Source organism: Lutra lutra, chromosome 9 (assembly GCF_902655055.1).
Source record: "Lutra lutra chromosome 9, mLutLut1.2, whole genome shotgun sequence".
In the NCBI taxonomy this organism is placed as follows: Eukaryota; Metazoa; Chordata; class Mammalia; order Carnivora; family Mustelidae; genus Lutra; species Lutra lutra.
In genome coordinates, this window is record NC_062286.1 from 30,385,962 (window position 1) to 30,409,488 (window position 23,527).

Below are 23,527 nucleotides of genomic sequence, written 5' to 3' on the forward strand. Positions count from 1 at the left end.
TAGAGATAAAGTGGGAAAAACTTTTCATCAAAAGTGAAAGAACTTTTTTTTAAATGAACTTTTTTGTAGTATGTGAAATATCGCCTATTCTAAAAGTAAATACAACACAAGTACAGGGCAAACTGTGAATCTGCCCCTGTAAATTGCATTTCTCCTGCCCCTACCGCTCTCCCCACCCACAGTCTCAAAACACGTGCTAAAAAAGTAAGCTAAATTCCATCACGTACTTGCTCCAGATCGTCTAAGGTTTTGCATCGAACTCAGAGGAAGGCCTATATTTTACCTCTGACTTCATTTATTACTCTCCCCTTACCTCATTCTGTCTCAGCTACATTGACATTTTTGTTGCTCACAGATGGCTCGCTCACTCCTTTCTTTCCTACAGTTTTCTTCCTAGACATCTCAATGATGATTTCCCCGATAACCTCATTTAAAACTCTTACACCCTTCACACTAATTATCTTGTTTTCTTCTCCGTGGCACCGCTATCTTGTTTTCTTCTCCGTGGCACCGCTCAGCATCTGATACACAATATTCAAAAGTTTGACTACTGATTGTTTCCCTTACGTAAAACGTAAATTCCACGAGAGCAGAGGGCTTCTAGAGCGTAAACATGTGCGTGTACTGCGTGAGAACAGAAGTTAAGAATCCAACAACACTGGAGTTCGGAACACTGATGCCACGACGTCAGGACCCCGAAAGGTCAGTCTTCGCCGACCTGATGGAGTGCCAGTTATAAATCAGTGAAATGAGAGGGTCCTAACAAAGGCCACACCATAAAAACGTTCAATTCCAAAGGACCCTTCCCTTGTAAAAAGCAGTGGGAAAGAAGAGCTGGAAGCGCACAGCGCCCATTTCGAAGCTGGGATCTGGGTGCAGGACGCTCTGCCACGCTCCGGCTCAGGGGCTGCGGGGCCACTAGTGAAACCACCCCTCGCGCATCTGTCCCCTTGTCCGCGAGTCCGAGGCCATTACCTTGGTGCCTCCGAGCCGTAATACTTCCTCCAGAGAGAACCCATTCTCGGCGTCATCCTGATCCTCCTCGCTGTCCTCGTCCGGATCTTCTACCGCCTCCTCTCCCCGCCAGGGTCGCTTGGCGTGGAACTCCAAAGGTTTCTTGGAGGCCGCCATTACCAGCAAAGCACGCGCAGACGGCCCACAGTCTCCTTCCGCTTGGCAGGATGACGTACTGCTGGCAGGGGCGTGTCCTCCCCCGGAAATGGCTTCACCACCCCGCCCCGCCCCCGGGCAGCGTCGTGCGAGGTGCGGCATGAGCCTTCTTGCTAGGAGCGGCGGTCTGGGGCCGCTGTGCGCGGCTGCTCGGGCGGGTAAGCGTTCGCCACGCCGGAGCTCCGCTTGTGGGGGGAAGCGCCTGAGACGCCTCCCTCAGTTGGGGGCCACTTGAGGCGCTCCGAGCGGCAGCCGAGCCCAGCCTCAGACCGAGAGCGCCTGTGTGGCCGTGGGCGCTGCGCGTGCTTGCTGGCGCCTCGTAGGGCGTGCGGCGGTCGGGCCGGGAGTCGGCTTTCCGTGCTTCGGGCGAGCTTAAGAGTCCGCGCAGCAGTTTCGAAAGCGCTCAGGCTGCTTGCACTTGCAAATACTAAGATGTTTTCGTGGTCCCGTTTACTTGTTTTTCGTAGTTCTTCCCTGTCTCTGGAGGGGGAAATACTTCAGCTCCGGGAGAGAGCCGGCAGAAAACCAGGTGACACCAATGCTGCGGCACCTTATATACAAAATCAAGGCAACTGGTCCCATCACTGTAGCCGAGTACATGAAGGAGGTCTTGACCAACCCTGCCAAGGTACGGGTCGGGGAGCCGGAGGACCAGGCCGCTCCAGCGGCTTCGCGAGGTGTGAGCCAGGAGGGCTGTGCGCTGAGATGCCCGAGGGTCCTCCGCGTAAGCAGTAGTGGTTCCTTCTCCAGGGGAAGAGCCATCCCCCGAAGAGTTGGAGATAGAGAAATTAATGTCAGCGGGTTGGTTAGGCATCGATCAGGTCAGGGGCAGTGCCGTGAAGAACGGAGAATAGATCCAGAGCTGTTCAGGAGGCAGTGTAACCGATTGAATTTAGGAACTGAGGGTCAGGATGTCTTTCCTATCGAGGCTGATGGTAGATGATAGTATCATTTCTCTGGGAAGGGGAGTGCAGAAGGAGGAAGAGCAGCAGCTGCTTTAAGAGGGAGGGGAAGGACAGAATTCATTCCGAAGTAGGAATCTGAAGGGCTCATGGAACTCAGATGGAAATCTCCAGTAGGCATCTGGAAGTTGGAGTTTAGTACCCAGAAAGTTGACTGGGTTGGGATCGCATCAGCAGGCAATGGAAACATATTCTGGGTTTTCTTTTGGGGAATGGAAAGTCCAGGTCTCTACTGTTTCAGGATTAAGCCCTGCCCTTGTTCTGTGTCCTGCATTTCCTTGTCTGCTCAGCGAAGCCACTTGGTGAAAGCCTGTGGACCTTTTATTTTAGAATGTTTTACCTTTTGCTGGGTCAAAATAGGAAACCCATGGAATTCTGGGGTTTGTTTGGCCTGTTGCTGTTGGATGTGGTGTCTGGAGGTTTAATAAAGGGGGATCCTTTCATACCCCTATTCAGTGCTACCACATACCAAAAGTTCACCCAGGGAGAAACTTTAGAACAAACATCTCTGTGTTAGAGTGAAGGACCACTTATCGTTTATTCATTTATTGAGGCTCCAAAAGTGCCAGACACTGTCTCAGGCACTGGGAATACTGCGGTGGACAGTGGAGCACGGCACTTATGCTCTAGTGAGGACATGAGCTACAAACAATGAAACGGGCGTCTGGGTGGCTCTGTAGGTTGGGCATCTGCTTTTGGCCCTGGGTCACGATCCCAGAGTCCTGGAATCAAGCCCGGCATCCGGCTCCTGGCTCAGTGGGGAGCCTGCTTCTCCCTCTCCCTCTTCCCCTGCTTGTGCTCTCTCTCTCTAATAAGTAAATAAAATCTTTAAAAACAGGAAACAAGATAATTATAGATTACTGTAAGTGTTTCTGAAGGAAAGAAAAAAAGAGGTTGATGGGATTGATAGTAAGTAGTGCAATGGGAGTAGGAGTTGGGAAGGTTCTCTAGGTTGGTAAGTGGCCAGCAAAGACCAGATGGTTGAGCCAAGGTTTGAAGGATGGGGTCCAGCCAGCCTCACAAAGAACTGGGAGTGAGTTCCCAGTAGCAGAAGGGGAAGTACAAAGTTTTTGAGCTGGGAAATGTGTTGGCCCATACAGAGAAGAGCAAGGCACCAGTAAGGCTGGTGGGTGGTCACTGGGGGTGGCAGGTTAATGGTGAGGAGAATAGTATGAGAAGAGTTCGGAGAGGAGCCGGTTCATTCAAGGCTTCCATGGAATTTTGCTTTTTGTGTTAGTGTAAGGGGAAACCGTCAGGGGGTGCATTTTATGGATCTTGGTGATGACATCCAAGTGGAGACAGTAAGTGAGCATTCGGCTGCAAGAGTGTGCAGTTCTTGAGAAAGATTGGATATACATATATAAATTTTTTCATCATCTGTATATAGATGGTGTTTAAATTCAAGGACTTAGGGAGAGTCCATTTAGAGAATAGGAGGTTACCCAGGATTAAGCTTGAGGTAACTCTTGAGTTTAGAGTAGAGGCTTTTTTCCTTTTCTTTTTTTCTGTTTAAAATCAGCTTTAATTTCCATTTTATTTTAAGAAACTTTTTGACCTTTTTTCCTTAAAGATTCCATTTATTTATTTGAAGAGCGAGAGTGAGCACAAGCAGGGAGAGCAGCAGGCAGAGGGAGAGGGAGAAGCAGACTCCCTCCTGAGCAGGGAGCTGGATGTGGGCTTGATCTCAGGACCCCAGAATCCAAAGGCAGACACTTAAACCAACTGAACCACCCATGTGCCCCTTTTTAGCCTTTTTTTTTTTTTTTTTAAATTGAAGTATGGTTGATATGATGTCACAGTAGTTTCAGGTGTACAACATAGTGATATTTTTTTTTTAAGATTTTATTTATTTATTTGACAGAGAACATAAGTAGGCAGAGATGCAGGCAGAGAGAGAGGGGGAAGCAGGCTCCCCACTGAGCAGAGAGCCCGATTTGGGGCTCGATCCCAGGACCCTGGGATCATGACCTGAGCTGAAGGCAGAGGCTTTAATCCACTGAGCCACCCAGGCGCCCCCATAGTGATTTTCGACAGTTGTACCTTATGCTAAACTCATCATAACCGTAGCTGCCATTGGAGGTTCTTAACCTAGGGATCCTTGAACAGAAACCCGGGGGGCTGTGAAGTTATATGGGAATAAAAATTACACCTTTATTGGCATTAACTTTTTTCCCACCATTTTTACTGAGAAAGAATTGACATGTATTACTATATAAGTTTAAGGGATATAGCATGATGGCTTGGTTTGCATGTAACGAAGGTTGAGTTTTTTTTTAACTTTTTTTTAAAGATTTTTTTTTATTTATTTGACAAGAAAAAGAGCGAGAGAAAAAGAGCAAGCAGGGGTAGCTGCTGCGGGAGAGGGAGAAGCAGGGAGCTTAACATGGGGCTTGATCCCAGGACTCTGGGATCATCACCTGAGCCTTACCTGAGCCAAAGGCAGACTGTCTTAACCTAATAACCCGGTGAATACCACAGTGGGTCAGTTAACATCCATCTTTTCATATAGGCACAATAAAAAGAAAAAAAGGGGAGGGAATTTTCTTGTGATGAGAACTCCCAGGATTTACTTGAAATTTTCTGTGTATCATACAGCCATGTTAGCTGTAGTCATCGTGTAACGCACATCTGTACTGGTTATTATCTAACTGGAAGTTTGTACCTTTTGCCAACTTCTTCCAATTTTTCTTCCCCCTACCCTCTGCCTCTGGTAATCAAAAGTCTGACCTCTTTTTCTATGAGTTTTGTTTTTTAAAATTTATTTTTATTTTATTTTTTAAAAGATTTTATTTATTCATTTGAGAGAGAGCGTGCGAGCATGAGCAGCGGGAGGGGCAGAGGGAGAAGCGGACTCTTTCCAGAGCAGGAAGCTCAATGCAGGCAGGTTTCCAGGACCCTGGGATCATGATCTGTATTGAAGGCAGACGCTGAACCTGTTGAGCCACCCAGGGACCCCAAGGTTTTTGTTTTTTTAAGATTCTATGTCTAGGTAAATCCTGTATTATTTGTCTTTTTCTGATTTTACTTAGCATAATGCCTTAAAGGTTCATCCATGTTATCACAAATGGCAGGTTTCCTTTTTTTAATGCCTGAATAACATTCGATTGTGTGTGTGTGTATATATATACCACAGCTTTTTTTCTCATTTAAAAAAATTTTTGTAATGTAGTTGACCAACAATGTTACATTAGTTTCAGGTGTGCAACATAGTGATTTGACAATTCTGTACATTACTCACTGCTCACCACAGTAAGTGTAGTCACTGCCTAACACCATACAATGTTGTTATAATATTATTCACTGTGTTTTCTGTGCTTTTTAATGTACTTTTCATCTCTGTGACTTATTTATTTTGTAATTGGAAGTTTGTTCTTAAAGTCCCTTCACCTATTTTGCCCATCCACCCACCCATCCACTTCCCTTTTGGCAGCTACAAGTTGTTCTCTGTATTTAATAAGAGTCTGGGGTTTTGTTTGTTTCTTTGTTTTGTTTTTTCGGATACCACATGTAAGTGAAATCATACGGTATTTATTTTTTCCCATCTGACTTATTTCACTTAGCATAATACCTGTTAGGTCCATCCATGTTGTCATAAATGGTAAGTTTTTATGAGTAATATTCCACTGTGTATGTATATAAATATACATATATACCAACACTTTTTTTTTCCTTTTAATTTTATTTTTAATAAACATATATTTTTATCCCCAGGGGTACAGGTCTGCGAATCACCAGGTTTACACACTTCACAGCACTCACCATAGCACATACCCTCCCCAATATCCATAACCCCACCCCCCCTCCCAACCCCCCTCCCCCCCATCAACCCTCAGTTTGTTTTGTGAGATTAAGAGTCACTTATGGTTTGTCTCCCTCCCAATCCCATCTTGTTACATTTATTCTTCTCCTACCCCCTCAACCCCCCATGTTGCATCTCCTCTCCCTCATATCAGGGAGATTATATGATAGTTGTCTTTCTCCGATTGACTTATTTCGCTAAGCATGATACCCTCTAGTTCCATATACCAACACTTTTTGGTACCACATCTTTATCCATTTGTGTATCAATGGACACTTGGGTTGCTTCCATATCTTGGCTGTTGTAAGTAATACTGCCGTAAACAGCAAGGCAGAGGGAGAGGGAGAATCTTAAGTAGGCTCCATGTCCAGTGTGGAGCCCAGTATAGGGCTCAGTCTCATGACCCTGAGATGCATGACCTGAAATCAAGAGTTGAACACTTAACTGACTGAGCTAGCCAGGTGCCCCACCTCTGCCCGTTTATTTATTTATTTATTTTTAAAAATTTTTAATTAACTTTAATGTATTATTTGTTTGAGGGATATAGGTCTGTGAATCATCAGTCTTACACAATTTACAGCACTCACCATAGCACATACCCTACCTAGTGTCCATCGCCCAGTCACCCTATCGCTCCTACTCCCCTCCCCTCCAGCAACCCTCAGTTTGTTTCCCGAGATTAAGAGTCTCTTATGCTTTGTCTCCCTCCCCAGTCCCATGTTGTTTCGTTTTTCCCTCCCTGCCTCTCAAATTTCTCATATCAGAGAGATCATATGATAATTGTCATTCTCTGATTTACTTATTTCGCTTAGCATAATACCCTCTAGTTCCAACCACATCATTGCAAATGGCAAGATTTCCGGGATTTTTTGATGGCTGCATAGTATTCCATTGTATATGTATACCACATCTTCTTTATCCATTCATTTGTTGATGGACATCTAGGCTCTTTCCATAGTTTGGCTATTGTCGACATTTCTACTATAAACATCGGGGTGCACATGCCCCTTTGGGTCACTACATTTGTACATTGGGGGTAAATTCTCAGCAGTGTAATTGCTGGGTTGTAGGGTAGCTCTGTTTTCAACTTTTTGAGGAACCTCCATACTGTTTCCATAGGGGCTGCACCAGCTTGGATTCCCACCAATAGTGTAGGAGAGTTCCCCTTTCTCTGCATCTTTGCCAACATCTGTCTTTTCCTGACTGGTTAATTTTAGCCATTCTGACTGGTGAGAGGTGGTATCTCACTGTGGTTTTGATTTGTATTTCCCTGGTGCTAAGTGATGTTGAACACTTTTTCATGTGTCTGTTGCCCATTTGGATGTCTTCTTTGCAGAAATGTCTGTTCATGTCTTCTGCCCATTTCTTGATTGGGTTATTTGTTCTTTGGGTGTTGAGTTTGATAAGTTCTTTATAGATTTTGGATACTAGCCCTTTATCTGATATGTCAATTGCAAGTATCTTCTCCCTTTCTATCGGTTGTCTTTCAGTTTTGTTGACTGTTTCCTTTGCTATGCAAAAGCTTTTGATCTTGATGAAGTCCCAGTAGTTCATTTTTGCCCTTTCTTCTCTTGCCTTTGGAGGTGTTTCCAGGAAGAAGTTGCTGTGGCTGAGCTCAAAGAGGTTGCTTCCTGTGTTCTCCTCAAGGATTTTAATGGATTCCTGTCTCACATTGAGGTCTTTCATCCATTTTGAGTCTATCTTTGTGTGTGGCATAAGGAAATGGTTCAGTTTCATTCTTCTACATGTGGCTGTCCAATTTTCCCAACATCATTTGTTGAAGAGACTGTTTTTTTTCCATTGGACATTCTTTCCTGCTTTGTTGAAGATTAGTTGACCATAGAGTTGAAGGTCCATTTCTGGGCTCTCTATTCTGTTCCATTGATCTATGTGCCTGTTTTTGCACAAGTACCATACTGTCTTGAGGATTACAGCTTTGTCATAGAGTTTGACTGGAATTGTGATGCCACCAACTTTGGTTTTCTCTTTCAACATTCCTCTTCCTATTTGGGATCTGTTCTGGTTCCACATAAATTTTAGTACTGTTTGCTCCATTTAAAAAAAAAATTTTATTTATTTATTGGACAGAGAGTTCACAAGTAGGCAGGGAGGCAGGCTGGCAGAAGGGGAGGCAGGCTCCCTGCTGAGCAGAGAGCCCGATACGGGGCTTGATCCCAGGACCTTGAGATCATGACTTGAGCCAAAGGCAGAAACAACTTAACGACTGAGCCAACCCAGCTGCCCCTGTTTGTTCCATTTCTGTGAAAAAAAGTTGATGATGGTATTTTGATAGTCATTGCATTGAATGTGTAGATTGCTTTAGGTAGCATAGACATTTTCACAATAATTGTTCTTCCAGTCCATGAGCATGGAACGTTTTTCCATTTCTTTGTGTGTCTTCCTCAATTTCTCTCATGAGTATTCTATAGTTTTCTGAGAACAAATCCTTTGCCTCTTTGTTTAGATTTATTGCTAGGTATCTTATGATTTTGGGTACAATTGTAAATGGTATCAACTCCTTAATTTCTCTTTCTTCTATCTTGTTGGTGTATAGAAATGCAACTGATTTCTGTGCATTGATTTTGTATCCTGCCACTTTACTGAATTCTTGTATGAGTTCTAGCAGATTTGGAGTGGAATCTTTTGGGTTGTCCACATACAGTATCATATCATCTGCAAAGAATGAGAGTTTGACTTCTCCTTTGCTGATTTGGATGCCTTTAATTTCTTTTTGTTGTCTGACTGCTGAGGCTATGACTTCTAGTAGTATATTAAATAGCAGTGGTGATAGTGAACAGCCCTGCCATGGTCCTGACTTTAGGAGAAAAGCTTTCAGTTTTTCCCCATTGAGAATGATACTCGCTGTGAGTTTTTCATAGATGGCTTTTATGATATTGAGGTATGTGCCCTCTATCCCTACACTGTGAAGAGTTTTAATCAAGAAAGACTGCTGTACTTTGTCAAATGCTTTTTCTGTGCATGTATTGAGAATATTATATGGTTCTTGCTCTTTCTTTTATTAATGCATTGTATCACATTGATTTGCGGGTGTTGAACCAACCTTGCAGCCCAGGAATAAATCCCACTTGGTTGTGGTGAATAATCCTTTCAATATACTGTTGGATCCTATTGACTAGTATTTTGGTGAGAATTTTTGCATCCATGTTCATCAGGGATATTGGTCTGTAATTCTCCTTTTTGATGGGGGAGATGGGTTTTGTCTGGTTTTGGGATCATAGATCCCAAACCATCATAGTAATGCTGGACTCATAAAATGAGTTAGGAAGTTTTCTTTCCATTTCTATTTTTTGGAACAGTTTCAGAAGAATAGATATTAATTCTTTAAATGTTTGATAATAGGGCTACCTGGTTGGCTCAGTGGATTAAAGCCTCTGCCTTCAGCTCCAGTCATGATCCTGGGGTCCTGGGATCGAGCCCTGTGTTAGGCTCTCTGCTCAGCAGGGAGCCTGCTTCCTCCTCTCTCTCTCTCTGCCTGTCTCTCTGCCTATTTGTGATCTCTGTCAAATAAATAAATAAAATCTTTGAAAAATAAAAAAAAAATAGGGAAAATTTTCATAACATTGAATTTGGCAATGATTTTTAAGTATGACATCAAAAACATAAACAACACGGGGCGCCTGGGTGGCTCAGTGGGTTAAAGCCTCTGCCTTCGGCCCAGGTCGTGTTCCCAGGGTCCTGGGATCAAGCCCCGCATCGGGCTGTCTGCTCGGCAGGGGGCCTGTTTCCTCCTCTTCTCTCTCTGCCTGACTCTCCGTCTACTTGTGATATCTCTCTCTGTCAAATGAATAAATAAAATCTTTAAAAAAAAAAAAACATAAACAACAAAAAAATACACATAAATTGGACATAATCAAAATTTTAAATGTACATCAAAAGACACTATCAAAAGAGTTAAAAAAAATAAGTGTTTGATAATATTCCAATGGGAAGCTGCCTGGCCCTGGGCTCTTGTTTGTTGGGAGATTTTTGATGACTGCTTCAATCTCCTTACTGGTTATGGGTCTGTTCAGGTTTTCTATTTCTTCCTGGTTTAATTTTGTTAGTTTATAGTCTTTAGGAATGCATCCATTTCTTCCAGATTGTCAAATTTGTTGGTGTATAGTTGCTCATAATATGTTCTTATAACTGTTTGTATTTCTTTGGTATTGGTTTTGATCTCTCCTCTTTCATTCATGATTTTATTAATTTGGGTCCTTTCTCTTTTCGATACACCTGGCCAGGGGTTTATCAATCTCATTAATTCTTTTGAAGAACCAGCTCCTAGTTTCATTGATCTGTTCTACTGTTCTTTTGGTTTCTATTTCATTGATTTCTGTTCTGATCTTTATTATTTCTCTCTTCCTGCTGGTTTAGGCTTTATTTGTTGTTCTTTCTCCAGCTCCTTTAGGTATAGGGTTAGGTTGTGTATTTGAGACCTTTGTTGTTTGTTGAGAAAGGCTTGTATTGCTATATACTCTCCTCTTAGGACTGTCTTTGCTGTATCTCAAAGATTTTGAACAGTTGTATTTTTATTTTCATTTGTTTCCATGAATTTTTAAAATTCCTCCTTAATTTCCTGGTTGACCCAGTTATTCTTCAGTAGATTGCTCTTTAGCCTCCATATTTGAGTTCTTTCCAACTCTCCTCTTGTGGTTGAGTTCTAGTTTCAAAGCATTGTCATCTGAAAATATTCAGAGAATGATCCCAATCTTTTGATACCAGTTGAGACCTGATTTGTGACCCCGGGTGTGATCTATCTGGAGAATGTTCCATGTACACTAGAGAAGAATATGCATTCTGTAGCTTTGGGACAGAATGTTCTGAATATATCTGTGATGTCCATCTGGTCCAATATGTCATTTAAAGCTCTTATTTCCTTGTTGATCTTTTGCTTAGATGATCTCTCCATTTCAGTGAGGAGGTTGTTAATGTCTCCTCTGTTACTGTATTATTGTCAATGTGTTTCTTTGATTTTGTTATTAATTGGCCTAGATAATCGGCTGCCTCCATGTTAGGGGCATAAATATTTTCAATTGTTAGATCTTCTTATTGGATAGACCCTTTAAGTATGATATAGTGTCCTTCCTCATCTCTTATTATAGTCTTTGGTTTAAAATGTAATTTCTCTGATATAAGGATTGCCACCCCAGCTATCTTTTGATGTCCATTAGCATGATAAATTGTTTTCCACCCCCTCACTTTAAATCTGGAGGTGTCTTTGGGTCTGCAATGAGTCTCTTGCAGACAGCATATCAAAGGGTCTTGCTTTTTTATTTAATCTGATACCCTGTATGTTTTGATTGGGGCATTTAGCCAATTTACATTCAGGGTGACTATCAAAAGATATGAATTTAGCGCCATCATATTGCCTATAAGGTGACTGTTGCTGTATATTGTCTCCGTTCCTTTCTTGTCTGTGTTACTTTTGGGCTCTCTTTTTGTTTAGAGGACCCCTTTCAATATTTCCTGTAGGGCTGGTTTGGTGATTGCAAATACTTTTAGTTTCTGTTTGTCCTGGACGTATCTCATGGTTTTAATTTGCATTTCCTTCATTAGCTTCTAACTGAAATTTAACCTTTCTTTTATTATCAACATATCTCTTATTATCAACTTAACCACTGGCATCAGTACTTCCCATGATTTTAGCATCAGTGGAAATCAATAGTGATCATAGGTATCTCAGAATTCATTGTGCTCTTCCATACTTCAAAACTTTGTTACTTATTAGACCTCAGGCTTGGCTTTATTAATATATTCATAAGGATGCATATATGTTACTATTATACAAGTTTATTTTTTAAATATCGGATGAATATTTTTCAGTTTTTGGAGGAGGGGTAATCCTGTGGGCTTAAGTCCTGAATTTAAAACATTCTATGAAGGGATCTGTGGTCTTCATCAGGCTACCACAGTGGCTCATAATGTGCCACAAAAACACTGCTGAAATGCTCATTTGTGAAGAGAAAGAGAAAAGCTTGAGAGGAGATGCTCTATGAAGTGAAGTAGTTGTTTTTTTTTGTTGTTGTTGTTTGACTCAAGTATATTTCTGCTGCTGAGAGAGGGAAGTTAAAGCTCTTAGAGAAGGGGGTGATAACAAGATCTTGGCCCATGAGAGCTGTGTGAGGAGAGATGATGATCCAGAGCACAGGTGGTGGGACTAGGCTTGGATAAGAGTGGAAGGTAAAGTCATTTCATCCCGAGTTCTGAGGAATGAATGGGAGCAGGTGGAGGCCGGTCAGGAAGCTGAGTAAGTCCTATTTTATAACATTCTTTACTTCCTTTTTGGGCAGAAGTCCAGGTCACCTGCTGAGTAGGGTAGTGGAAGAAGGAGCTTGAGGAGTACAGGAAATTTTCTAACAAAGAATTCTTGAGTATGTCTTGAAGTTTAGACAGTAAGCTTAACCTTGGGATAGGAGAGTAAATAAGATAGTCCTCTTCTCCAAGTAACTAAGCCTCTTGGTGAGGAGTACAGACATATAAATAAATAACTACATAAAGGGAAGCACTGCTGTTAGTCTGAGGTTGGAGGACTGGAAGAGGAAGTTAGGGAAGGCGGCATTTGAGCAGATTCAATTTTATTGAGTATAAGGGTGCCAGGGAGAAATGTGTAGGGAGAAAGGAGAGTATTTGCAATGGCATGGATGTATGGATGAGCAGGGCTAATTAAAAAAGAGATATAAATATAAATTTTTACAGATATAATATAGATATAAATATTCATTTAGAAAAATGCATAAATCACAGGTGCATATAGCTTGATGAATTTTCACAAAGTGAATGCTCCCACGTAACGAGCATCTAGGTCAAGCAACAACATCACCAATAGGCAGGGCTAATTTGAAACAGATAGTGAGAATTAGGGAAAGGAGGCTGGAGGGAGGGGCAGACAGGGTCTTACTGTGTTGGGTTGTGGGAGCAGGGAGGGGAGGGAAGAGGGATGGGATGTGAGGATGGACATGGCCTGGCTTTTTCCTTTATGGTCAAGGAGGGATCATGTTTCTATCTGTTCTGGCACTTTGTAAAGTTTAAGTTACTGTGTTTATCTTGTTTGTTTAGAAGAGATTACTTTCTTACCAAATGATTATGTCATTGTATACATCATATAAGATTTTGGAGGGGTAGTTTAAAAAGCATATTTGAAAGTTAATTTGTTTTCTCTACTTTCTCTTTTTACTCAGGGATATTATGTGTACCGTGACATGCTAGGAGAAAAAGGAGATTTCATTACTTCACCGGAAATAAGTCAGATCTTTGGGGAGGTAATATTCAATGTAAACTATAAAAGAAACTAATATCACAAATATTTGGAAGCAGGTCACGTTGTACTCTTCTTTAATATAGCGTTGTACAGCTTTGTTTTTGTGATTCAGGTTTCCTTTTTTTTTAAGTTTTCATTTTTAATCATATACATGCCGCAGAAATAGAGAACAATAGAGGAAAGAGAGATCAGTGAAGAGAGAGAGAAAAGATGCAAAACACTAAGGAGTTAGTGGGGAGAGGCTCTAAAGCCCCTGCCTAAGACTGCACCATAGTCAGAGCAGAAATCCCCTGTAACAAATTGTGAACTCTTCTTAGGGATTCTAGTTCATTGATTTCTGCATAAAAACCCCTTGTTAAATTTAGATATAGGAAATAGTACCTAAAAGGAAGTAGAATCCAGGTATTTAAAAATGTTAATTATGCATAAAAAGCCATGTAATTACTGAAATCGTATGAATATGAAGAAAGGCATAACCCTATTCCATATGTTTATTCGTTATCAAAGACTAGCACCTTCCTGTAAGTGATTCTTCTTACGTGTATTATGAGATCTCTTACAGGGGGAAGTGCCTTTTAACTGTTTTCTCCTGTTACTAAGCTTTCTAAGTGGTGTCTTTTCTAATGTCTCCATGAAGCTTCTGCGTGTGCGTACATACATGTACATATTGAGTAACATACACACATAATTTGTTTGCAAACATTTTGCCTTTTGGCATAAACTATGTATTTATGTGGAATTTTATATTGGGCTATACTTTTATATTTTATAATACTTCAGTGTAGTTTTTTCCCTTGTCACAGTTGCTAGGTATATGGTTCATTAGCGAATGGATGGCCACTGGAAAAAATGCAGCTTTCCAGCTTGTGGAATTGGGCCCAGGAAGGGGTACCCTCACAGGAGATATTTTGAGGGTAGGTAATAAAAGAATGTCTTTAGATCCTCATGTACTCACCTGAATCTGTGCTTTTGACTTGTGTGCAAACTCCATTGACTTCCTTGGCTTTTAGTCCTATCTCCTTAACCGCCTCTGTTTCTCAGCTGAAGTACAACGTCAGAATAATACAATGAATCGTAACTTATTGTTGTCTGTTTGTAATTTTTAAAAAATGAGAGTGGAAGAGAATGTGAAAGGTAGAAGTCAAAACATTTAGAAGACATTGGAAGCGTGTATTTGTCTTCTAAGTAGGAAAAGAGTTTTTGAATTGTATAAAAAGCAGAAGCCATAAAGGAAAAGATAAATAGAAGGGTAATTTCAACTACGTTAAAGAATTTTTTGTTCTTTTTTTTTTTTTTTTTAAGATTTTATTTATTTGTCAGAGAGCACAAGCAGGGGGAGCAGCAGGGAGAGGGAGAAGCATACTCCCCACTGAGCACGGAGCCTGATGTGGGACTCGATCCCCAGGATCATGACCTGAGTCAAAGGCAGATGCTTAACCGACTGAGCCACCCAGGCATCCCAAATTTTTTGTTCCTTAAAGAAATTAGGAACTTCTGTTCTTCAGAGACACTGTAAAGAGAGGGATAAGCCAAGCGGCAGAGTGGGAGGAGTTATTTACAACACATAACCTACAAGGAAGTGGTAGTTAGAATACATAAAGAATTCCTTTCAGTTGTTAAGGTGGTGACAGATAACTCCATAGAAAAGTCAGACTGAAGATGTGAACAGGCCCAGCATGAAAGAGGAAATCCACAAGGCCAGGAAAAACAAAAAAATGCTCAGACTGGTTGGGGGTTGGGGAAGTGAAAGTTAAAATCACAGTGATGTACCACTGTACCCTCCAATGAGAAGATTTGGCAGTACCAAGCGTTGGTGAGGATGGGGAGATGTGGCACAGAGGGGACTCTCAGACTGTAAGACCATGATTTGGGGTAAGCACTTTGGAGTGCTTATTAGGCATCATCTGCTAACGTCTATGTTCTTCTACTGTGCGACCCAGCAGTTTTCCTGCTGGATATATGCCCTCCAGAAATGAGGGCATATATGTTCCAGGATGCATGTACAAGAAGACAGCATTGTTTAGAATAGCAGAAAAGCTGGAAACAACCCCAATGACTATCAGTGGGAAAATAGATCAATAAATTGTGATCCAGTCATACAGTGGGATGCCAAGGGTTGTGCAAATGTATGAAATCACAGCAGAATGCACGATGTTCAGATGAAACTCAGCATCTTGTTGGGTGAAAACACCAATTTAATACAAAGAATTCATATCATATGATTGTATTACATAAAATCCTGAAATAGTCAGCATTAAACAATATGTGTTTGGTGATTCAAATGTTTTCAGTAACATTTATAAAGAAAAAGCGGGATGTATAAACTCCAGATTGAGAATGGTGGTTGAGCTCTGAGGGTGAGGGAGAACGTGGGGGCTCCAACTGGAAGGGTCAGGTCACTTTCCTTTAATCAAAGATAGCTGATATTTTTCCATGGATTGTGCTTTCTTCCATTCTACCTAATATTGTCTAAAAACATTAAAAAGGAGTTATTTAGGGTGCCTGGGTGGCTCAGTTGGTTAAGCGACTATCTTCAGCTTGGGTCATGATCCTGGAATCATGGGATCGAGTCCCACATCGGGCTCCCTGCTCAGTGGGGAGTCTGCTGCTCCTTCTGACCCCCCTACTTCTCATGCTCTCTTTCTCCCTCATTCTCTCAAATAAAAAATAAATAAAAATTAAAAAAAGAAAATGTGGCACTAAATTTTTTTTTTAAAAAGGAGGAATTTGGTTTATAGTATATGATAAGTACTTGTATTTATTAAACTTTGATAGTTATACTGCTTTGGAATCCATTAGTCTTTTTTAGTTTATCTTAAGTATATCTGGCAATTCATTGTAAAAAAAAAACATATTCAGTATACATTTAAATGTCTTGGTGCTATATGATTTTTGCTTGAAATTAGGAATCAAAGGCTTTTAAACAGTTTATAACATCTGACAGATAATCCTGATTATATCTATCATATTTGTGGGGCAATAGAAAAAAACCACTGATTTATGTTTCTGGAGCTCTATTTTATATCTCTTTAAATTGGCAAAGTCATTTGAATATTTAATGAGTTTCTCAAATAATACTGTCTTGTTCCAAGTACTTTAAAAACAATCCCATAGCTCTTAAAATGTATAAAGGATACTTCCTTAGAACAAGTGTTAAGAACCTTAAAAAGCCAAAGAATTTAAAGGAATGTTAAGAAAATAGACATATTTACAGACTTGTTTTCATTTCTTGATCATAATTTCTGGAGGATTTTTCTCTTGGGAAGTTTTTCTCTTTGTAGTTTCATTTCAAAACAAAATTTGGAAAAATCTTGTCCTTACTATCAGTCTCTGCCTGCATATTTCAGATCTTAAAAGTAGGAGGCAAATCACCAATGAAAATTGAATTCAGATGAAAAATACTATTGATGTACTTTATGCTTTGACATTGAATTTTTAGCATTAAAATATTGATAAAGTATTAGTATATTCCTTTTTCCCATGTTTACAACAGTTATAAAAATGTGTGTAGCTAAGAAAAAATTAAAAATGTCTAAGAATTATGAAGTTAAACCCAAGTTTTTAGTGCCACTCAAATTTTATTTCCTGAAGATACAGTTTAAACGTCTCAAAGATGAGATTATTTCATAGACATAGCAGCTTTATAAAATTAAGGGTTATTTTCTTGTTCTTTTTAGATCCCTTAATCTGCTTATTTTTTGGATGTTAAATCTTTAATTTTCATTTACTCGTCAGTCTAATTTTTATTTTAGGAAACCAAGTCGTGTACTGTTCATCTCTTCTGTGGACAGTGTGTAATAGGTTGGTTATGATTCTCACAGACTGCTGGAGAGTGGCTTGTGTGGAGAACAGATGCCTCCAAAACCAAATTTTATTCCTGTAACATGAGCGAATTATTGAGGTGAATGGTTAGAAAACCCCAAATCTGCCCAACCCATTGTATTTTGCCCTTTACCCCTTCTTTTGTCTTTAGGTGTTCAGTCAGCTTGGATCTGTGCTGAAAAACTGTGACATTTCAATACATCTGGTAGAGGTGAGCGAAAAATTGAGTGAGATTCAAGCATTAACACTGACGGAAGAGAAGATCCCGCTAGAGCGGAGTGCTGGGTCCCCCGTATGTATGAGAGGCGTTACTAAAGCTGGGATTCCAATCTCGTGGTATCGAGATCTGCAGGATGTTCCGAAAGGTAATTCGTTCACACAACGTAATGCAGTCATTTTGATGGCGTCCCGTCCCAGCAGTGATGGTGAGCAGAGCCACAGCGGGCGCGCTAGTAGACGGAGTTAGTGCTGCCAGGTCCCTGACTCATAGGCAAGAGTGAGTCCTTTTCTCGAAAAGAGCACTGTATTAGAAAACAACATGGCTCGCAATAGGAGCAGTGAATGTCCTGTGGTTTTGCAAAAATGACAGTGTCATCTCTGTTGTACCTTTTAGTTTTTCCTGACCCATAGGATAGTACTGATGGGGGTGGGAATGCGGGGCCCTGACGGACGCAGCGCTCGGTGGGTTTAGTTTAACTGTCTTCATCTTTTGAACGTTCTTGCTGGCCTTTTCGTGGGGAGGGAAAATCCCTGCACCGGGCGGTTGAGGCCCTGCTCACACCTGCAGGGGCGCTCTGGTCTCGGGGAAGCCATCTCAGCAGGCCTCCGCTCAGCTGTCTCCGATGATGTTAGCAAGTTCAAAGCCTCTTAGCTAACAAGTTTGAGTCCTGATTTCTTTCATGCCTGGTGAGGGATAAAAGATTTTTTTTTTTTTTAAGATTTTATTTATTTATTTGTCAGAGAGAGAGGAGCGAGAGTGAGCACAGGCAGACAGAGTGGCAGGCAGAGGCAGAGGGAGAAGCAGGCTCCCTGCCAAGCAAGGAGCCCGATGTGGGACTCGATCCCAGGATACCGGGATCATGACCCGAGCTGAAGGCAGCTGCTTAACCAACTGAGCCACCCAGGCGTCCCGAGGGATAAAAGATTTAACTGATTATTGAGATATTCTGGTTGTCTGATCCTGCTGTGTGGAAAATGAGAACAGTCATGTTCTGTCTGTTCTGCAGAGTAGGTGAAGACGTGAGGGGATGATTCTCCGTAGACATGGCTGTGGGAGCCCCCTGGGTTCCCACGCAAAATACTAGCATTTTCTTTTCTTTTTTTTTTTTTTTTTTTGAGTGTTCGAAAAGAAAGATTTAAGTATTGCCTTAACAATGCTGAAAGTTTTTTCCTTCTGTTTTTAAATAGGGTACAGCTTTTATCTGGCACATGAATTTTTTGACGTTCTTCCCGTGCATAAGTTTCAGGTATTGATGGGATAAAGTCATTAATTGAATAACAAAAGGCTTTATGTTGAAGGAAAAACATTTATGGTATTTAATTATTGTTGAAGGTGACTATATTTGGAATTCTGATGAATAGAAATAATTGAAAAGCAAAAATCAAGTATTAAGTAGAACCTTCATTCTCTTAGGATAACTAGTAAGAATGTTTATTTCTCCAGCGATAAAGATGTGCACGAATTTAAGATGGTAAATAGCTATAGTACAAGGAAGGGTTACATTTAGCAAATAGCTTTCATATCCAAAGACTAAAATGTTTCCTCATTGAAGTTGAAGTGAAAGTTCAGATTTGGTGGTAGTGTATGTACACCGGTAGTTTCTGAGGCTGAGAGCGTGTACTGATTTGTTAGCAGAGGCTTCAGAGTCTGCTCTCTGCTGTTGGGGGCGCCTGCCCTGCTGCTCATTTTCTCTCTGTGGCTCCGCCTCTTATCTCACCAACACCAGTTCACGCCTTCCAGTCGACTCTTACTATTCAAAGGAAATGAAGTATTGCCTTTTAAAAATTTTTTAAAATTTTTTAATTAACATATGACATATTATTAGCCCCAGGGGTACAGGTCTGTGAATCAGCAGGTTTATACACTTCACAGCACTCACCATACCACATACCTTCCCCAATGTCCATAACCCTACCACCCTCTCCCTACCCCCTCCGCCTGGCAACCTAAGTTTGTTTTGTGACATTAAGAGTCTCTTATGGTTTGTCTCCCTCCCGATCCCATCTTGTTTCATTTATTCTTTTCCTACCCCCAGACCCCCCACATTGCATCTCCCCTTCCTCATATCAGGGAGCGCATATGATAGTTGTCTTTTTCCGATTGACTAATTTCGCTAAGCATAATACCCTCTAGTTGCGACAACCCACATCGTCACAAATGGCAAGATTTCATTTTTTTTGATGGCTGCATAGTATTCCATTGTATATATATATACCATATCTTCATCCATTCATCTGCTGATGGACATCTAGGTTCTTTCCATAGTTTGGCTGCTGTGGACATTGCTGCTATAAACATTCGGTTGCACATGCCCCTTCGGATCACTACATTTGTATCTTTAGGGTAAATACCCAGTAGTGCAATTGTTGGGTCGTAGGGTAGCTCTATTTTCAACTTCTTGAGGAACCTCCATGCTTTTTCCAGAGTGGTTGCACCAGCTTGCATTCCCACCAACAGTGTAGGAGGGTTCCCCTTTCTCCACAGTATTGCCTTTTTTTGAGTGGTCAAGTAAATGTCATCTGTTGTATATGGTAGGAGGAGAAAAATAATAGTTACTTTTAGTAGAGGCAATTTGAGAAAAAACTGATAAAAATGTGTTTTTATGCATTATTTTGTGTTCAGAAAACACCCCAGGGATGGCGAGAAGTACTCATTGATATCGACCCACAAGTTTCTGATAAGCTGCGGTTTGTTTTGGCGCCTGGTGTCACGCCAGCAGAAGTCTTCATACAGGTAGGAAGTTTTTTCTTCTTACTTTATTGCCAACCAAATCTTCATACTCTCATTTTCTGAGTTCCTGTTTTAGCGTTCCTTTTTTTTTTTTTTTTAAGATTTTATTTATTTGACAGAGATCACAAGTAGCCAGAGAGGCAGGCAGAGAGAGGGGGGAAGCAGGCTCCCTGCTGAGCAGAGCGCCCAATGTAGGGCTCGATCCCAGGACCCTGGGATCATGACCTGAGCCAGAGGCAGAGGGTTTAACCCACTGAGCCACCCAGGCACCCCGTTTTAGCATTCCTTCCTTGATGGGGCAAGGGGAGAGTTGCTCATAAGACATGAGGTGCTTTTTATTAATAGTGAAATAGTGATCGAGTCAGGAGCCTGGGTCAGATCATCTCAGGAAGGCGTGACCTGAACACCCTGTGAGGAGGAATGTAGTAAGTGCTTACTCAGACATGTCCTGCCCCTTCCCCCTTTCCCTTAGTTCCCTGTGACATGGTCATAGTAGCATCTGCCTGTCCAGAAGAGTTTGAGGTGTGTGAAAACAACTATTTATTGAGCACTTTGTATGTATTCCTCTTAATTTTCTCATTTAATGCTCAAAACTGTATTAGTTTATTAGTTTAATTAAGTAAGTTTGATGCTAGATGGCCAGAATGGTACGTTTACTGCTGCTTTCTGTTGGCCTCAAGAAGTAATAGCAAGAGTCTTTCTGACTTGGGGTCATGTGTAGGGGTCCAAAAAACGCTATGCTTTTCAGGAATGTTTGGGCTTAGATTGCCTGTTTTATTTATTTTTTTAAATCAAGAATGGTGGTGATTTTTAATAGTTTACAGCTACAGTATCTAATCATATATATATAGTTACAGACAATAAATATCCATATGGTAAAATATTCACCTCTAGACAGACAAAAAATATCTTTGCAACTAAATAAACAGCTTTAAGTAATAATGAATAAAAATAGAAGCTGAGGAAATTTTTCATCTAAAGTGATTATAGCCTATATTAGGGGCACTTGGGTGACTCAGTTGGTTAAGCATCTGCCTTTGGCTTAGGTCATGATCTGTGGGACCTGGGATTGAGCCCCCTGTTGGACTCCCTGCTCGGCCGGGAGTCTGTTTCTCCCTCTCCTCCCTGTTGATGTTCTCTTCAGTCCTTCAAATAAATAAAATCTTAAAAAAAATAAAGTGACTATAGCCTATATTAAAACATTCTAATTTTAAGAGTTCAAATAATTATGAAAGCCTTGTTTCATAATTAAAAATATAACTAATATACATTCTCAAACTAAACAAAAAATATTTTAATTATAGATAGGTAAAATAGATTATTGCTGAAATTCAATCATGACATTTTATATATATAAATATACACACATATATGTGTGTGTGTGTGTGTGTGTGTGTGTGTGTGTGTGTATATGTATGTATTTACTTATTTGGGGCAATTAATTTGGGGACTTTGTTGATAGCCTAACCTTTTAACAATAAAAAAGTGAAATTCATGAAAACTTTCTAAGAATCTACATATTATTCTAATGCAGATTACATATATGTACATGGGGTTTTCATTCTGGATGAGCAGTCCATTCTCTTTCTTTAAAAACTATATCCCAACTATGTAAAACTGCTTAATTTCTCTTAAAAGATCACTTCTTAATAAGATGTACACTGACTGGTGTGAGAAGGGCATTTTGAAACTTCCTTAGATGGTGAAACGTGAAAGGTTGAGTGTGGACAACATAATGCATATGGAGAAGGAATTTATTTTTATTGTAACTAAGAAATGCTCATTGTACAAAAACCCTAAGGAAACTGTTTTCAGTAATGCATTTGGATTTACCTGTTCCCTTATTAGCGCGATGAAATGAGGGATCACGTGGAAGTGTGTCCTGAGGCTGGTGTTATCATTCAGGAGCTTTCTCAGCGCGTCGCACTAACCGGAGGTGCAGCACTGATCGCCGATTATGGTCATGAGGGAACGAAGACAGACACCTTCAGAGTATGTATGACTCAGGAACATGACTTCCCATCAGTTCATTGGTATCATCTCCGAAGTTGTTAACATTTGAAGCTCACTGAAGATCTTTACCTTTGCTTTCTATGGTGCCTAGCCTTGTAGTATTACAGTGTTTATAGTGAATATTAATACATATTATCATTGCCCTTAACCATAGGATTTCACCTTCCAGACTAGCCTTGGAACAGGGTCTGAATCGTTTATATTCTGCTTCAGCTGCAGAACCTAGGTCTGCATAGATCCTACTTAGCATCTGAATAATACAAATGGGAAGATTTTCTTAAAGTTAAGAATTTTCCCCCTCCATTTAAAAAAAATTTTTAGTACTTCTATGCAAATTTCATTTAGCTACTATGATCAGACTTTTCCTATCATATTTTCAATCTTTTTTCCTTTCTAGATGTATTCTTTTATTCTACCTGAGCATCCTTCCTTACCTTCTTTATCAGTTGTGTTGAATATCCTTTAATTGAAATACATTTCAGCGAATACTACTATTAGTCATTTTCTAGATCTGTGGTTCTCAAGTTCTAATTTTATTGTATCTTAAAAAAAAAAAAAAACCACCCCTGGAGTTTTTTTTTTAAAATGCTGTAGCCTTCCCTCCAGCATTCGGATTCAGTAGGTCTGGGCAGTGCAGTAACGTGGGCTCAGGCGATTCTGGTGCGCGTGATTGATGGATACGCCTTGTCAAACACCATCTAGAGTCTGGTGAAAGTTTAACTTGATTCTAGTAAGAAACAAGTTAACACACATGGAGAACTGATGGGATCTCTACTCCATCAGCACAAGCAGTAATGAAATGTGAAAGGCAGCATTTCCAGGCACCCAGTGTCGCACTTTATATCAGATTTTGCACGTAGCATCTCACTTGAGGAAAGGGTGCTCCTATATTAAGAGTTTATAAACCACTGACTTAGGCTATGTTTTTCTTTCCAACAGTTAGGTAAAGTATACTAAAATGATAGCATTTCTTGAATTTTGATAATAATAACCATAAAGGGACAAAAACTCATCATTTTAAAAATTGTGTTCAAGGGGTTTTGTGGCCACAAGCTTCATGACGTCCTGACTGCCCCTGGAACGGCGGACCTCACAGCCGATGTGGACTTCAGTTATCTGCGCAGAATGGCAGGGGGACAAGTAGCTTCTCTCGGGCCAATAAAACAACAGATGTTTTTAAAAAATATGGGCATTGATGTCCGGCTGAAGGTAATGATTTATTTCAGGATCATTATATATTTTTATTTTGTAGTATTTCATAAAAACGTTTCAAATGATAAGATCCCCCCAGCCTCAGTGCTCTTCTCGGACAGCAGGCCCTGGATACTATGGTCTTTCTGGTAGCGTTGGGCCTGGTGCAGCCGGGCTGCCCGGCTGGGGCCACCAAGCACACCCCTGCATCTCCACACGAGCTAGCATGAAGACTTTGAATAGTGTTCATGCCCAGTAGGAAAAGTTGACTGTGTTTATGGGGATAATTTTAGAAGGGTCCTGAAGACATCTTAACTCTTCAGTGAAAATCAAACCACCTGGTAATGTTTGTTAAACATACA

At 40.7% G+C, this 23,527-nt stretch overlaps 2 protein-coding genes across 6 annotated transcripts in view; one reads left to right on the plus strand and one right to left on the minus strand.

Moving 5' to 3' along the window:
- The window catches only part of CEBPZ (CCAAT enhancer binding protein zeta), a 22,204-nt gene extending 21,036 nt beyond the window's left edge, over window positions 1-1,168 (minus strand). For all 3 annotated transcript variants that reach the window (XM_047746818.1, XM_047746817.1, XM_047746819.1), the window contains exon 1: window positions 976-1,168. In XM_047746818.1, the coding sequence (XP_047602774.1) occupies window positions 976-1,131 (156 nt within the window). In that variant the 5' untranslated portion in view covers window positions 1,132-1,168. The remainder of the gene's footprint in view (window positions 1-975) is intronic.
- The window catches only part of NDUFAF7 (NADH:ubiquinone oxidoreductase complex assembly factor 7), a 27,756-nt gene continuing 4,935 nt past the window's right edge, over window positions 707-23,527 (plus strand). The window contains exons 1-9 of one of the 3 annotated variants that reach the window (XR_007130332.1): window positions 707-1,328; window positions 1,638-1,798; window positions 13,110-13,190; window positions 13,993-14,103; window positions 17,163-17,376; window positions 18,419-18,477; window positions 19,854-19,964; window positions 21,810-21,953; window positions 23,010-23,183. Coding sequence is in view for 1 of the 3 variants with exons in the window: in XM_047746822.1 (XP_047602778.1) it covers window positions 1,220-1,328; window positions 1,638-1,798; window positions 13,110-13,190; window positions 13,993-14,103; window positions 17,163-17,376; window positions 18,419-18,477; window positions 19,854-19,964; window positions 21,810-21,953; window positions 23,010-23,183 (1,164 nt within the window). In the remaining 2 variants the exon portion in view is untranslated. The remainder of the gene's footprint in view (window positions 1,329-1,637; window positions 1,799-13,109; window positions 13,191-13,992; window positions 14,104-17,162; window positions 17,377-18,418; window positions 18,478-19,853; window positions 19,965-21,809; window positions 21,954-23,009; window positions 23,184-23,527) is intronic. The other 2 variants (XR_007130331.1, XM_047746822.1) reach the window with 2 other exon arrangements.